This window comes from Globicephala melas, chromosome 16, assembly GCF_963455315.2.
Source record: "Globicephala melas chromosome 16, mGloMel1.2, whole genome shotgun sequence".
Taxonomy (NCBI): Eukaryota; Metazoa; Chordata; class Mammalia; order Artiodactyla; family Delphinidae; genus Globicephala; species Globicephala melas.
In genome coordinates, this window is record NC_083329.1 from 33,970,333 (window position 1) to 33,984,562 (window position 14,230).

The 14,230-nt window shown below is 38.9% G+C and overlaps 1 protein-coding gene across 1 annotated transcript in view; it reads right to left on the reverse strand.

Moving 5' to 3' along the window:
• Positions 1–10,055: 10,055 nt before the first annotated feature.
• MARCHF5 (membrane associated ring-CH-type finger 5) overlaps positions 10,056–14,230 on the reverse strand; it is a 56,293-nt gene continuing 52,118 nt past the window's right edge. Inside the window, exons 4-6 of the mRNA XM_030865083.3 lie at positions 14,026–14,209; positions 13,735–13,901; positions 10,056–12,954 (exon numbers count right to left, since the gene is read on the reverse strand). Of these exons, the coding sequence (XP_030720943.1) occupies positions 12,838–12,954; positions 13,735–13,901; positions 14,026–14,209 (468 nt within the window). The 3' untranslated portion in view covers positions 10,056–12,837. The remainder of the gene's footprint in view (positions 12,955–13,734; positions 13,902–14,025; positions 14,210–14,230) is intronic.

Here is a 14,230-nt window from a genome sequence, read left to right on the forward strand (position 1 = left end):
AGTTTTTATAACAGGTACATAATATTTAGGAAATTAAGAAAACAGAAAAGTTTTGCTCTATAGGGGGAAAAAAACCCTTGGAAGAATATATTCCAAACTGTTGTCATTTCTGGGGGCTAGGGAGTAGGTTGACTTTTATTTGCTATGTTACATATATCTGTAATGTTAACATTTTTACAAAAGGAATGTATTAATTTTATAGGGTGAAAACCACAATAAATGTACATTTTACAAATGGTATTTTGCCTTGGTAAGGAGACAAGGAATCCATAGCATCTCGTCTTGAGAATCTTTTTTTTTTTAACATCTTTATTGGAGTATAATTGCTTTACAATGGTGTGTTAGTTTCTGCTTTATAACAAAGTGAATCAGCTACACATATACATACATCCCCATATCTCCTCCCTCTTGCATCTCCCTCCCACCCTCCCTATCCCACCCCTCTAGGTGGTCACAAAGCACTGAGCTGATCTCCCTGTGCTAATGCAGCTGCTTCCCACTAGCTATCTATTTTACATTTCGTAGTGCATTATGTCCATGCCACTCTCTCACTTCGTCCCAGCTTACCCTTTCCCCTCCTCATGTCCTCCATCTTGAGAATCTCAATTGCATTTTTCCCGGTAACACAATTCCTTATTCCCAGTATTAGTGTTATTTAAAAGGTGATATTCCATTTGCTAAAAACCACCCTACAGTTGAGATGAACTGTGCTGGGTCTGTGGGGACTGGCTTCTTCAATGGGAAACTTTCACTGGGGCCTGGACTTCAAAACACAACAATCAAAACAAAAGGAAACAAAATCCCCTAAGGCTGAAATATGTTTTTTCCCAGTTTATACATAATTAGTGGTACCCAAGGAATGCTCAGCAAAATATAGTTAGCAATCCCAAAGACTTCTGTCAGTTAGTTTAAACTAACATAAAAAAGATGATGGAAATATCAAAAACAGACACTAGTTACATGTGGGAAATGGGATTGAGGATATGCTTTGTTGACCTAAAACAAATAGACTGCAGGTTATTTCTCCAGCAAAAATGGGTTTATTCAAGATCAGGACAGAATTGTATTTCGGGGTCTGCAACCAAGGTGAGCCAAGTGCAAGTCCCCTCACAGCAAGAGAAAGAGAAACTTTTATAGAGGAGAAAGGAAGTCCAGAGGGCTATAGTAAAGAAAGAATGACTGGCTTTTCATTGGCTGAGTTGTTACCAGGAAACAAGAGGAGTCTTTCTTCTTCCTGTTGGGCTCTGCTGTCATCCAGACCATGAGAACTCACCCCTCTGGTCTCCCAACTCTATTTTATTTGAGGTTTCTGTTTATTATTATTTTTACAGATTCTATATCAATTGAAGTTTTTACAACAAGCACATGATATTTAGGAAATTAGGAAGGAAACGGGGTGAGGCAGACTTTAACTTCTTATCTTGTACTTTTATGTTTGACTCTTTATAAATTATAGCATACAATACTGTTATAATAATTTATTTTTATAAAAGAGAGATGATAGATTTATATTGTGAATGTGGTGTTTTTTGAATGTGTAGCATTTGGGGGTTTTCTTAGACCATTTCTAAACTGACAACATGAAGTGTTTTCTGATAAAAACTACATGGAACTTGGACTTCCCTGGTGGTGCAGTGGTTAAGAGTCTGCCTGCCAAGGCAGGGGACATGGGTTCAAGCCCTGGCCCAGAAATATCCCACAGGCCACGGAGCAACTAAGCCCATGCTCCACAACTACTGAGCCTGCGCTCTAGAGCCTGAGAGCCACAACTACTGAAGTCCGTGTGCCTAGAGCCTGTGCTCCACAACAAGAGAAGCCACTGCAATGAGAAGCCCGCACACCACCACCAAGAGTAGCTCCCTCCCACCGCTACTAGAGAAAGCCTGCTCGCAGCAATGAAGACCCAACGCAGCCAAAAAATAAATAAATAAATTTATTAAAAAAAAACAACTACATGGAACTTGGCAATTTCTACAGTCCTTCACGTTTTTAGACAATGATTACTTTCTACAGGAAGTGTCAGATTTGTCAATATCCAAAGACAGCCAAACACTGGCGGAGAGAGTAAGATACAAAAGAATTTCCTCCTGGTACCTCTATGTTCAGAATTTAGGAAATCTATACTAGTGCCTGGTAAACATAGCATGTTAAGGAGTACATTCTCTAAAAGATACTTTTGGCAGAATTGTAACCACATAAAGGACAGGGTAAGCACTTCTAGCTGGAGCCTCAGGAATAGTCAATTCTTTGAGAGTAGGGCCCCCTGTATTGGTCTGTGTAGTCCCAGTCCCCAGGCATGGAGTCTGGCTGGGAGCTTGTCCTTAGCAAAGGATGAAGGGTAAATGGGCACCATGTATGAAATCTACTCACAGTGCAGACTCACAGACAGACTTGAGTTATAATCTTGATTCCACCATTTACCAGTCTGTTGGCCTTGGCCTTGGCCTTCACCTCACTCAGCCCCCATTTCCTCACCTGTAAAATGGGCATAATCATAATTATACTTAGTTCTCAGGACTTTGTGAAGATTTAATAATGTACTGTGAGTAAATTGCTTAGAGAAGTGCCTTGCACATGGTAAGCAATCAACACATGATAGCTTAAAAATTATTTTTCTCCTTTAGAGTTCCAGTTTTAAGGATGAGAATAGAAGACCCGTTTAGCCTCTCCAACTCTTGGAAATCACTCCAGAATCAAACCAAACCAACGAGGAACAAAATCACAAACTGTATCTTTGATGAAATTGTAAATCCCAACTACTGCTGTCAAAAAGCAGATAATGCAGTGGGAACTGTAGCCGAGTAAAGGTAAATACACAAGCACCTGAAGAAGGGAAAACTAATGAGAGAGACTAGGAATCATAACACCTCAGAAGGCAGGGGTGAAAGCAGGAGGTTAGTTTGAGTTTTTTCAAAGCTCCGGCAATCGAGCAAGTCTACCTCCTTCACTCCCACAGGATACCAGAGGTGTATTCTTTGGAGAAATTGAACCTGAGAAGTTCAGAACTTAAGAACAGTAAGTAGGGAACTCCCTGGCAGTCCAGTGGTTAGGACTCAGCACTCTCACTGCCGAGGTCCCGGGTTCAATCGCTGGTCAGGGAACTAAGATCCCACAAGCTTCGCAGTGTGGTACCCACATAAAAAAGAAGAGTAAGCACATGGACAGCAGCAAGTGGGGTTAATAGTAGTTGAGGGCTAGACGGAAAACGAGAGGAATAAAGGACAGACTGCTGTCACTGGTCAGGGAGAGCCCTAATCCCCCTACCTGTTCTCAAGAACACTTGTAGCTTGCTTTATTCACCCCGACAGTAGATGGGAGGGCTGTTTAGGGAAAACAATGAGTGGCTTGAAAACACTGAGTGGAATGTTAGATTGGATTATTTGTCCCAATTCTTTAAGTTTTTGTTTTTTTGATGTGGACCTTTTTTTTTTTAAGTCTTTATTGAATGTGTTACAATATTGCTTCTGTTTTTATGTTTTGGCTTTTTGGCCACAAGGCATGTGGGATCTTAGCTCCCCGACCAGGGATCGAACCCACACTCCCTGCATTAGAAGGCAAAGTCTTAACCTCGGGACCACCAAGGAAGTCCAATTCTTAACTCCCTAACTCTATTACACTGAGTAAAGTTCAGTGTAATAAAGTTCACATCCTCATTCTTGCTGGGCCTCATAGTAAGTAGGGTATAGTGCCACATCCCTTGACTTTGTCTTTGACCATGTGAATTGCTTGGCCCCATTAGCAGACGTGAAATGAACAGAGACTTGAAATAAGCTTGCATGGTTGGGTTGCTGTCTCGCTGGACTGCTTTTCACCATGAGAACAATATTCCATGGGTAGACACTGGTATAGGAGGATAAGAGACATGTGGAGCAGACTTGAACCCAACTTGAGGCTTGGGTCCAAGCCCAACAGAGCCAACCTGAAGAGGGCAGAAGGAAGAAATAAATGCTTGTGCTGTATGCCATTGAAATTTTGTGGTGGTTTGTAACGGAAAGGGGCTGACTAATATAGATGCTGACTTACGGAGGTCTTCCCCAAAAGAAAAGTTGGCTCTCTACCTTTTCACTACACAGTGAAGGGCACCAATTGACAGGCATTTTGCATCCCTACAGAGCTTCCAGTCAGCTGTTTAGTGCATTACTTTTATTTTTTAAAAACATTTATTTATTTATTTGGCTGTGCTGGATCTTCAGTCACGGCACACAAGATCTTTTGTTGCAGCATGCGGGATCTTAGTTGCGGCATGTGGGATCTAATTCCCTGAACAGGGATCGAACCCAGGCCCCCTGCATTGGGAGTGCAGAGTCTTAGCCACTGGACCACCGGGGAAGTCCCTAGTGTATTACTTTTAAATATGAAAGGATAACCAAGGATCACCAGGCTCTCAAGGAAAAGAGTTCAGAGGAAATAGGCAATGCAGAGAGTAGAACAAAATATTTTTAAAAAACTAATAATAATCTGAGGAGATAAGAGAAGATATTACATCCACAAGCCAAGGTCAAGGACAGGGTCCTATTGCTATATGGAAAAATAAAAGATGGAAAATTCAGAGAATAAGTAAGAGCTCTTAGAAATTCAAAATAGGATAGTCAAAATGAAAATTGCAAGAGAAGGGCTGGAAGTTAAAGTCAAGTAACTCTTGAAAGACAGCTGAATCATCAAAGGGACAACATAAGAACATAAGAAAATAAGACTTTTTTTTGAGCTCTAGAGAGTAGTTTGGTGAAAAGCTTTGAAAAGAAATATAATCATCAATACCTCAGAAAAAGAGGGATGTCGAACTGGTTAAATAAAATTTTGCAGAAAGTTTATGGTTTTGGTTAATTACTGTAAGAAGGAAAGGACCATTAACTGATGTATAATTACACTGGTGAGAACAACCAACAAAATCAGGACAAGCAGCTGTTAGTGAAGAACAGGGCACAGCAAAGCCTTCAAAGCCTCTTAGAAATCTGTCAAATAGGTAAACTACGCTATGTTAGTGGCTGTATGAACTAGAAGTAAGAGCTTTCTTATAAAAGTAGACTGCAAGCTCCATGAGGGCAGGACTCACGTCTTGGCTCATTCATATGTATAGCAATAGATCTCTTTCTATATATACACGAGTTATGATTTGAATTATCACTATTCTAATAACTAAAAATTGGGGTTGCTTGATTATTCAGCCAAAGCCATCAAACCCTTGCCAGTTACTAACTCTCTTTTGTAGCAGCCTGAGGGCTGAGGTAGCACATTGGTTGTAACCTTAACAACCTTTGTTAAGAATTACATCATGGTAATGAGATACTATTACTATATACCCACCAGTATGGCTAAAATTAAAAAGATTGTTGATAGATGTCAGAATAGGATTGTGTCTTGGGAGGGATGTATTAACTGGGAAGAGGGCATTTTCTAGGGAGATGGAAATAAATATTCTATATGGTGTAGATTGTTGTCACACAGGGGTATACAGTTGATCCTTGAACAACATGGGTTTGAACTGTGTGGGTCCACTTATATGTGGATTTTTTTCAATAAAAATATGTATGTGTATAAAGATCCATTGAGTCGTTACCTTTAAAAATTGTTTATTTTACTGTATAAAATTAAAACAATAAAAAAAGACCTCACATTTAAAATCATTGAAATGTGGGAGACATCACAGTCTTGGAGAATGAGAAAATAGAATAGGCAGAGAAAGGAGAGGGGAGCATTTAGGGCACTTAACCTCCACGTTCTCACATGCTAAATGGGTATAAGAAAGAGTGTAGATGAACAGAAAACAAGTACATCAGGAATTGGCTCATAGGTGAATCATCTAAATAAAAACCAGTTGAAATTGTCCCTCTTCTGCTCTGAAGACTCAAACACTTGCTCTCCTCTGTCCTTGAAGACCAACTAACTGAAAAGCTTTCATGAGGAGGCAGATTCTAGAATGCCCATTTATTTAGTTATGGTGAGAATTATAGTTCTCATATGGACATACTAGCATACTTGTGACCTCACAATCAGCACATTCTTGCCTAGTGATTAAGCTGCAGGGAAAGACAAAGAGACCATTTTACTAATTCATCCTGGGTACCATCAAGGCCAGGACGGGACACAAGATTCAGGCAGCGTCTTCTTTAGATTGGTCTCTGTGGGCCTCTGAGAACTGTCTGGTGTACATAGCATCAGAGCAAGAAGAGCTGGATAGCTTCAAAGTGTATTGGCTTCAGGGGGAAGGATCTTCATGCCTCCTTCACCACAGGGATGCCCTTAACACCTGAGCCAGAAATACTTGAATTCCACCCCCTAAGATGTCTCACACCAGTAACTAATGGTTGTCACTGCGTGTCTCAGTTATTTATTGCTGCATAACAAACCACTTCGTTTAATTTTGTTGGCAATTGTGTGTGTCAGGAATTCAGAAAGGGTTTAGCCAAGTAATTTGTATTTGATCCACATGGCATTAGCTGGGGCAGGCTGGGGCTGGAGGATTCATTTCCAAGATGGCTCCATCACTCACATGTCTCCCTCACCCCCTCTCTCTCCATGTAGCATCTCACCCTCCGTGCACCAGTCTGCACATGGCTTGGGATAATTTGAGATGATATACATATATGTGTGTGTGTGTGTGTATATATATATAAAGATGTTGAATAGGAAATGCTCATCGGGAATTCACGGGTATAATTTGGGCTGGAGATATAAATCTGGGAATTATTATCATATTATAGAAGGTAGATCATCTGATGGATGGTCAGAAGTCTGGATGAGTTCACTTAGGTAGTGTAAATGAGAAAAGTCCAGGGACTGAGCCCTGGGGCTCTTCAACACTTAGACGTTGGAGAGGTAAATCAGATTTAATGAAGGAGACTGGAAATGATCAGCCAGTGAGGTAGGAAGAGAATCGGGAGGGTGGTACTCCAAAAGCCAAATGAAACTATTTCAAGAATGAAGCTATGACTTTGTCAAATACTTTATATAAAGTTAAATGAGGTGACCATTAGATTGGATTGACCATTGGATTTAGCAATATGGTAACTCATGACCTTGTTTAGAGTAGTTTTGGTGAAGTGTGGGATGTAGGGGGTAAAGGCATGATTGGAGTAGGTTTAAAAGAGAAAGGGCCCAAATGTCTATCAGTGGATGAATGGATAAACCAAATGTGGTTTTATCCAAACAATAGATTACATTCAGTTGTAAAAGGGAATGAAGTACTGAAACATCTACAACATGGATGAACCAAGAAAACATGCTAAGTGACAGAAACCAGACACAAATGGCTACATAATATATGACCCCATTTAAAGGAAATGTCCAGAATAGGCAAATCTGGACAGGAAGTAAATTTGGGGTTTCCAGGGCCGGGTGGAGGGGGACTTTGAGACTGCTGATTGGTATAGGGTTTCTTTTGGGGGGAATAGAAATGTTCTGGAACTAGATAGGGGTAATGGTTACACAACTCTGAAAATACTATACTATACTATACTTCAGTATAAATCAATGATTGTACACTTTTTTTTTTGCTGTGTTGGTCTTCATTGTTGTGCGCGGGCTTTCTCTAGTTGTGGAGAGCGGGGGCTACTCTTTGTTGCGGTGCATGGGCTTCTTATTGCGGTGGCTTCTCATGTTGCAGAGCGCAGGCACTAGGTGCGCAGGCTTCAGTAGTTGTGGCACACGGGCTTAGTTGCTCCAAGGCATGTGGGATCTTCCTGGACCAGGGCTCGAACCCATGTCCCCTGCATTGGCAGGTGGATTCTTAACCACTGCACCACCAGGGAAGTCCCTTTATTTTTTTAAATATTCATTAGAAATATTTTCATATCATTATGTAAACAGCTCTTTCATTGTTTTTTTTTTAGAGCTATATAGTATTCAATATGGATATACCATAATTTATTTAACCAATTCCCTACTGACATTTAGGTTGATTCAAATTTCTTGTTATTACATATATTGCTGCAAGGAATATATAGAGCAAATATATTTCAAGAAAAATTCCTAGAATTCGAACTGCTGAGTCCATGGGTACATGTATTTGTAATTTAGAAAGATACTAATTACCCTCCATACCAGTTTACACCCCAAACCATAATATAAAAAAATGGCCCATTTATTATCCTGGATGATATGGTATTTAATCACTTACGGCCCTTTCTGTGAATCAAGTACATCAGAATTAAATGACTATGCAAAACACTTTCTAAGTTATTAACTGAAAAGAGGTCAAGATTATATTTCCTTGTGGGGTGGGTGGAGTGGAGGAGGTCAGAGATCGACTAGGAAAGGCCATAAAAAAGGGCATTACTTACCTGTGCCAAATTATTTTCTCTCAGCTCTAAGTTCACTCTTCCTTGCCCAACTTTGTGATATGGAACTGGATTCTGTATACCATTTTCCTTTGGAACAACAGAGGGCACTGGAGTGACACTGCAAGGCAAAAATGTATCAAGATTTATACTTAAAGATTGTGCACTTTTAATTAATTTGGCTGCGCCGGGTCTTAGTTACAGCACAAGGGATCTTCGTTGCCTCGTGCAAGATCTTCCCTGTGGCATGTGGGATCTTTTTTTAGATGCGGCACGTGGGATCTAGTTCCCTGACCAGGGACCGAACCCGGACCCCTGCATTGGGAGTGCGGAGTCTTAACCACTAGACCACCAGGTAAGTCCCAATCGTGTACTTTATGTGTCTTAATTTTGGTGTACAATTATCTGAATTGGTAAATACACTGATACCTAAGAATACGTTGTTCGATGTGAATTATTAAAAGGTCATGAACGTATTACCTCTCAGTTCCTGTTACAGATTGTTTCTTGCTAATTTTAAACTAGAGACAGTCTGTATTTAAGGAGGGCACATCTTCTAAGATTTCAAAGTATTCAACAGCAGCCCATGAACGCTGCTAATTTGTGGAGTAGAGTAGTAAACAAAAGTAAAACACCGCCCCCCCCACACCCTTATGGATCTTACATTCTTGGGGGGGTAATATCATAATAAGACTAAGATCTGTTGTGTACTTTGAAGACTCTAAACATCTCAAAGCAGGTTTATTTCCCATCTACCAAAGGATTTATTAGCACAGTGCTTGGCTCATACAGGTGCTCAACAAACATCTGGTAAAGTAGGATACGTTGTTGGCCTACAGTAACCTTGGCAAGCTGTTAGCAGTACGATAAATCCACATGGGCTTGACCAGAACAGCCGAGCCTCTGTTACTTGTCCAAGTCTTCTACACTGAGCTGCAAATCCTTCTTCTTTTCCCTTTGCTCAGGATCTTTGTTCCAGGAAGGCAATTAAACATTTCATCACTATACCCATTAGAGGGTGCGTGGGTGGCAGGTAGCAGAGAAGCAGCAAACTTGAGATCCCAGGGGACCAAAGAAAGGTTATGGGCAAACAAACCTCCAAGTTGGCACAGATATATTTAGTTTCTCTGTATATCAAACTGTCCCAGCATGTTATCTCACTTAATCTGCACAATAACCCAGGGGATTGGTTTTATAATCTTCATCTTATTGATAAGGAAGTTGAGGGTCTATCTGAAAGGTAAAGTAACTTGCCCTACAACCATTAAACATCAGCTAGAATATGCATCCAGGACTGACTCTATGGCTGTTTCTCTGCTAGTCTCAGACGGTGACAGTGAAATGATTTAGATACAATACTATCCCCATGGATGGAAAGGCCTTTATTTGATGTACTCATTCTGGAAGATTCTAATCTGCTTCAGAAACTAAAGTTCTTAGGATCTTGGAGGAAGCAACTTTTTCTGTGTTCCCAACCCACCTGAGTATACTTTGATACCTGTGGCATAAGACCATCCACAGATCTCGTCTAATCATAGTCCAAGTGGCTCTGAGGGTAGGTGAGGGGGGATTCATTTTAAAAATTAGAACATACTTGGAATTTAGGTTTGCCTGCTTATGAAATTAAGACAAATTTCTTTACAGTTCTTAAAAAATTCAGATTACTTGTACTAAGAGAAAATCTCACTAGTATCTCGATTACTATGATTTAAAAAGAATTAAGTAGGTACAGAATAAACAAATTATGTTTTGGAAGTTGTTCAACAGACAAAGTACACCTAGAGGACATAAAAATTCTTTATTTAACCTAATCCAGCCAGTGTTGAGATAGTCTGCTATGTTAAAAACAAGACGTTTAAAAAAATTACAGCACAGTTAGCAAGGCAGTGACTAATTAAGTCACTCAGTTTAATTTTATATTCTTCACAGTCATTTGATAATCATTTAATGATGAACAATATTTTCTGCCACTTTGGAGATAAGTTAAATTCTGCAAAGAAGAGAATTCTACTAGTTGTCATTGAATTTTATAAAAGAGGTTTAAAACATTATAGAAATAACACAGTAAAGAAACGTGAAAATAAACTGGAAAACACAAATATACCTGCCCATCCCAAAAGTCTTAATCTGTCCCCTAATGTTTCTCGTTTACTGCCTCGTTCCCTTTTCCTAGTGTTCAGCAATTAAGACACTACTGCTCTGTAGAGGCTATTTTGAGCTTAGCTAAAGTGCCTCTCTCTGTTTCTTTCATTTCTCAGTTAATCCTAGAAACAGTCTTCTAAGTATTATTTGTATTTCAGAGATGAAGAAAACTGTAGCTGAGAGCAAGGTGTCACTTGATGAAAGTCATACATAGTTATTAAAAGCAGAATTAGGATCTGAACCTAGGTCCACCCAACTTTAGTCAGCCCATGCTTTTGTTGATTCAGGGTGGTGCAGGACACTTTCTGAAGAGGCTGGTACCTGGTACTTCTTGAGCTAAGGCTCTTTAGATTTAAATGTGTTCAATTCCAGGGCTGAGGCTACTCTGGTCCCCAGGCACTTGCAGTTCCCTCCCCACAGCCCTCAAAACTCCTTCTCCCTGCCCCTAAAGGATTAGAGTTGTTTCTCTGGCCCTCACAAGCCCTGATGCCAAACAAATCCAAGCAGTCATTCCCCCATTTTGGGCATAAAGTAATAAATGGGGAACTGTGTGCTTGTGTAACTTTAGTAAAGGCTGCTAAAAGCTGTTCTACATAACAGAATTATGCAGGAAATATCCAGTATGTCTTTTCATATTGAAAATTTAAGAAAGCCAATATATTTTATAAGCACAGCTATATAATCTGTTATTTTTATATATAATCATAGTTTTATATCTCCCCTTCAGAACTGTAGCAGTGATCTTAATATAAGGCTCACTGTCAGTCAAATATTCCCTTCCTCCCCAAGTAATTACAACTTTGAATGTTCAATAGCCATTCACATAAATTTCATGTTATAACTCAAAATTAAGACATTCATACTATAGAAAGGTACCAGTCTTAAATTACTGAAGTTAACATATACTACTGTAATCTAACATAGCTCAATCTATACTTGCTACAATCCTAAAGAGAAGTGGCCACTTATCAGTAAGGGGGAACATTCATATTGCCATGCATTAGATGCTGTGAACAAGAAAATAAATAGGGTTTTTGGAACTATCTTTAAAAAACTTAATACTAATTGATGAAAATCACTCCAAGACCAGATCGCTGAACATTAAAAGGGTCACTACTGAAGAGCTTAAAATAAATAATTGCTTTTGAAAAATGAATATAAAACTAGTTAAACAGTGACTATTAAGGTGCTAGCCTCCTCAGTATGACAAGCAATTTAAATTTAAAATATTAGTATTGGTTTTTTTTCTTATAATTTGACAAAAACAATGACCTTAATATTTACTCAAGACTTGTTTTCATAATTATTTCCTCACTGACTGGTATAAAAACAAAGAGCTCAAGGCCTCACCTTGGTTTACTCACTGCTGGTTTTCTACCTGTTGAAACTAGACTGTAAACTACATAAAAGCAGGAACCAAGTCTGTCTTGTTCACCACTGTATCCCCACAACACTTTGCATAGTGCCTGGGGAAGTAGGAGGTGATCAACAAACACCTGAATAACTGAATCGATGAGAAAGGAGAGGAAAATAACTTTATTTTTTGCAAATCGTTCTCTGTGCTCAAACTACTATAAACTGGCAGTTCTAATTTCTAGAAACACGAATTTAAAAACCTTACTCTGGTGATGGAAGGACCTGATGTCGCTGTCTCTGTCTCTGCCTTTCTCTTTCTCTCTCTCTCACTCACACACACACACACACACACACAGTAATTAAGACTGCATAAGTCAAAATTACAATATGAACTATGAGATGTCAACATTATATAAATAAAATTTAATAGTGAAAAAGTGATCTGGAAGCCCTGTGAATTTTTACCCTACACGTTTTGGAGGATATCACATGGGTTAAGAAAAACACAGCAAAATTGCATTTGTTCAGATAATCATTTGAATGTTTACATACATTTTTGGTTTGTTAATTATGTATAACTAATTTACATTTCCTCATATTAACATATACTCCTGTTTAGCTTGTAATCAAATTATGCCAGTGAGAAAAATCCTCATAGTACCTTCATTGAATTGCTGATTCTAAGAAAACACTGAACATGAACATGTACAAAAGAGGCCTTTGAATAAAACAGCCTGTGCATTTTTAAATATTTGCACAGTTTGATCTTTACATTTCTGTCTGAAGAAAATATGAACAAAACTCAGGTTCACCATGCTAAGATAATGGTTCAGATGACTGCCATAAAAGAAGTACATACAAAACAATGAAAACAAATCACATCCTTAGGTTCCGTGATTACTGAGAGGGTTTCCCCTTCCCTAAGTGCTTTATTTTACTTCTTAAAAATATGAGAGCAGCAGCTTATCGCAAGTCTCCACTACTGTGCATTAATGATGGAATCAAAACAACACAACAGACTCATAAGAATGAGAGGACTGCAGAACAATGAGAAGTCACAGTTTTATGCTTCTTCTTGCTCTGGATAATTTAGAATTTTGCGGTGTGCCTGACGTAAATATTGCTGCTGTTTGAAGTAAACCTTGAATGCTCCTTTAATGGCAACAAAAGCAATTCCACCCTAAAAAAAGAGAAAAATTAGCTTTTTATAATGCAGATTTAGAGGAACATAATAAAAATCATTTTACTTAAATCACAAAAGACACAAGCATTGTTGCTAATTCAGATGACCGCAAATGAAATAGTTCTCTCTTTTTTTTTTTTACTAGGGGGTAAGATAGGAATAGACTATTAGAGGTCAGAAAGCCTTTATCCACTCTGAGTAATCTTCCTTCCACTTAGCTCTAAATCCATTCTCATATAGTAGAGAGAATGCCCAGGCATTATATGCAGGCTGCTACCAGAGGGGAGAAGTGGGAACAATAATAATGACATCAAACAACATAAGGGCTTACTATGTGCTAGCACTTCAAATGAATTATCTGATTTAACCCTCACAATAATCCTGAGGTAGCTACCATTACTATCTCCATTCTACAAGCATAGAGAAATTAAGAAATTTTATTTAGGTTTCTCAGAAAGGCAATGTCTGTGATAGGATTTGACCTGGGCAGTCTGACCCTAGAGCAGAAACTTTTCAACACTATCTTTTGGGAGTAATGATTCACGCATATCCCAGGAGAGAACTCCCAAAGCATAGTTCCAGAAGACCAGAACTACTGCAGTGGATCCTCGTCTTTTTATTGCTATTGGATGACAGCGGGGATCAAATAGAGACTTAAGGCACAGGAGCCATAGTATAAATATTTATATAGTCCCATTCTTTTTTTTTTAAAACAAATATACAGTTCTTTCTCTTTTGCATAGTCACTTGAAAAAAGTAATATTAAAGCCACCTTACCAAGATTGTCCTTTGTAAATTAGAGTTAACACTACTGAACATTAGTTTACCAACTATTGTTGCAATAGTAGGAAAAACAAGGGCTCCACACAAAATTCGGGTTGCAGAGACATGATCTGCTAAAGGATTAGCCTCGGCTGGAATTCGAGGAACAGGACAACCAATCCCTAAAGAAAAAAATGTAGGGTATTAGTGCTAATAAATCAGAATATCTAAAATATCTTTGCATGCTAGGATTCGTCCACAAGATTAATTTGGTATGTTCATTACCACCACAATTCAGGGCCTTACCTGGAAATATACTGTTCAAAATTTGTAGTTTATTTGAGTATTTGCGCCATAGTCTAAGCACATAGTCCTCCCAGCGAATCATCTTGCCTAATATCAGCATGACAGGAATAGTAGGAAGTCCAATTAAAAGGAATAAAGGATCAGCTCTCTCCATAACATCCAGACCTTCTTTATGGCCTACAACCTGTGAAACAGATAGCATTTG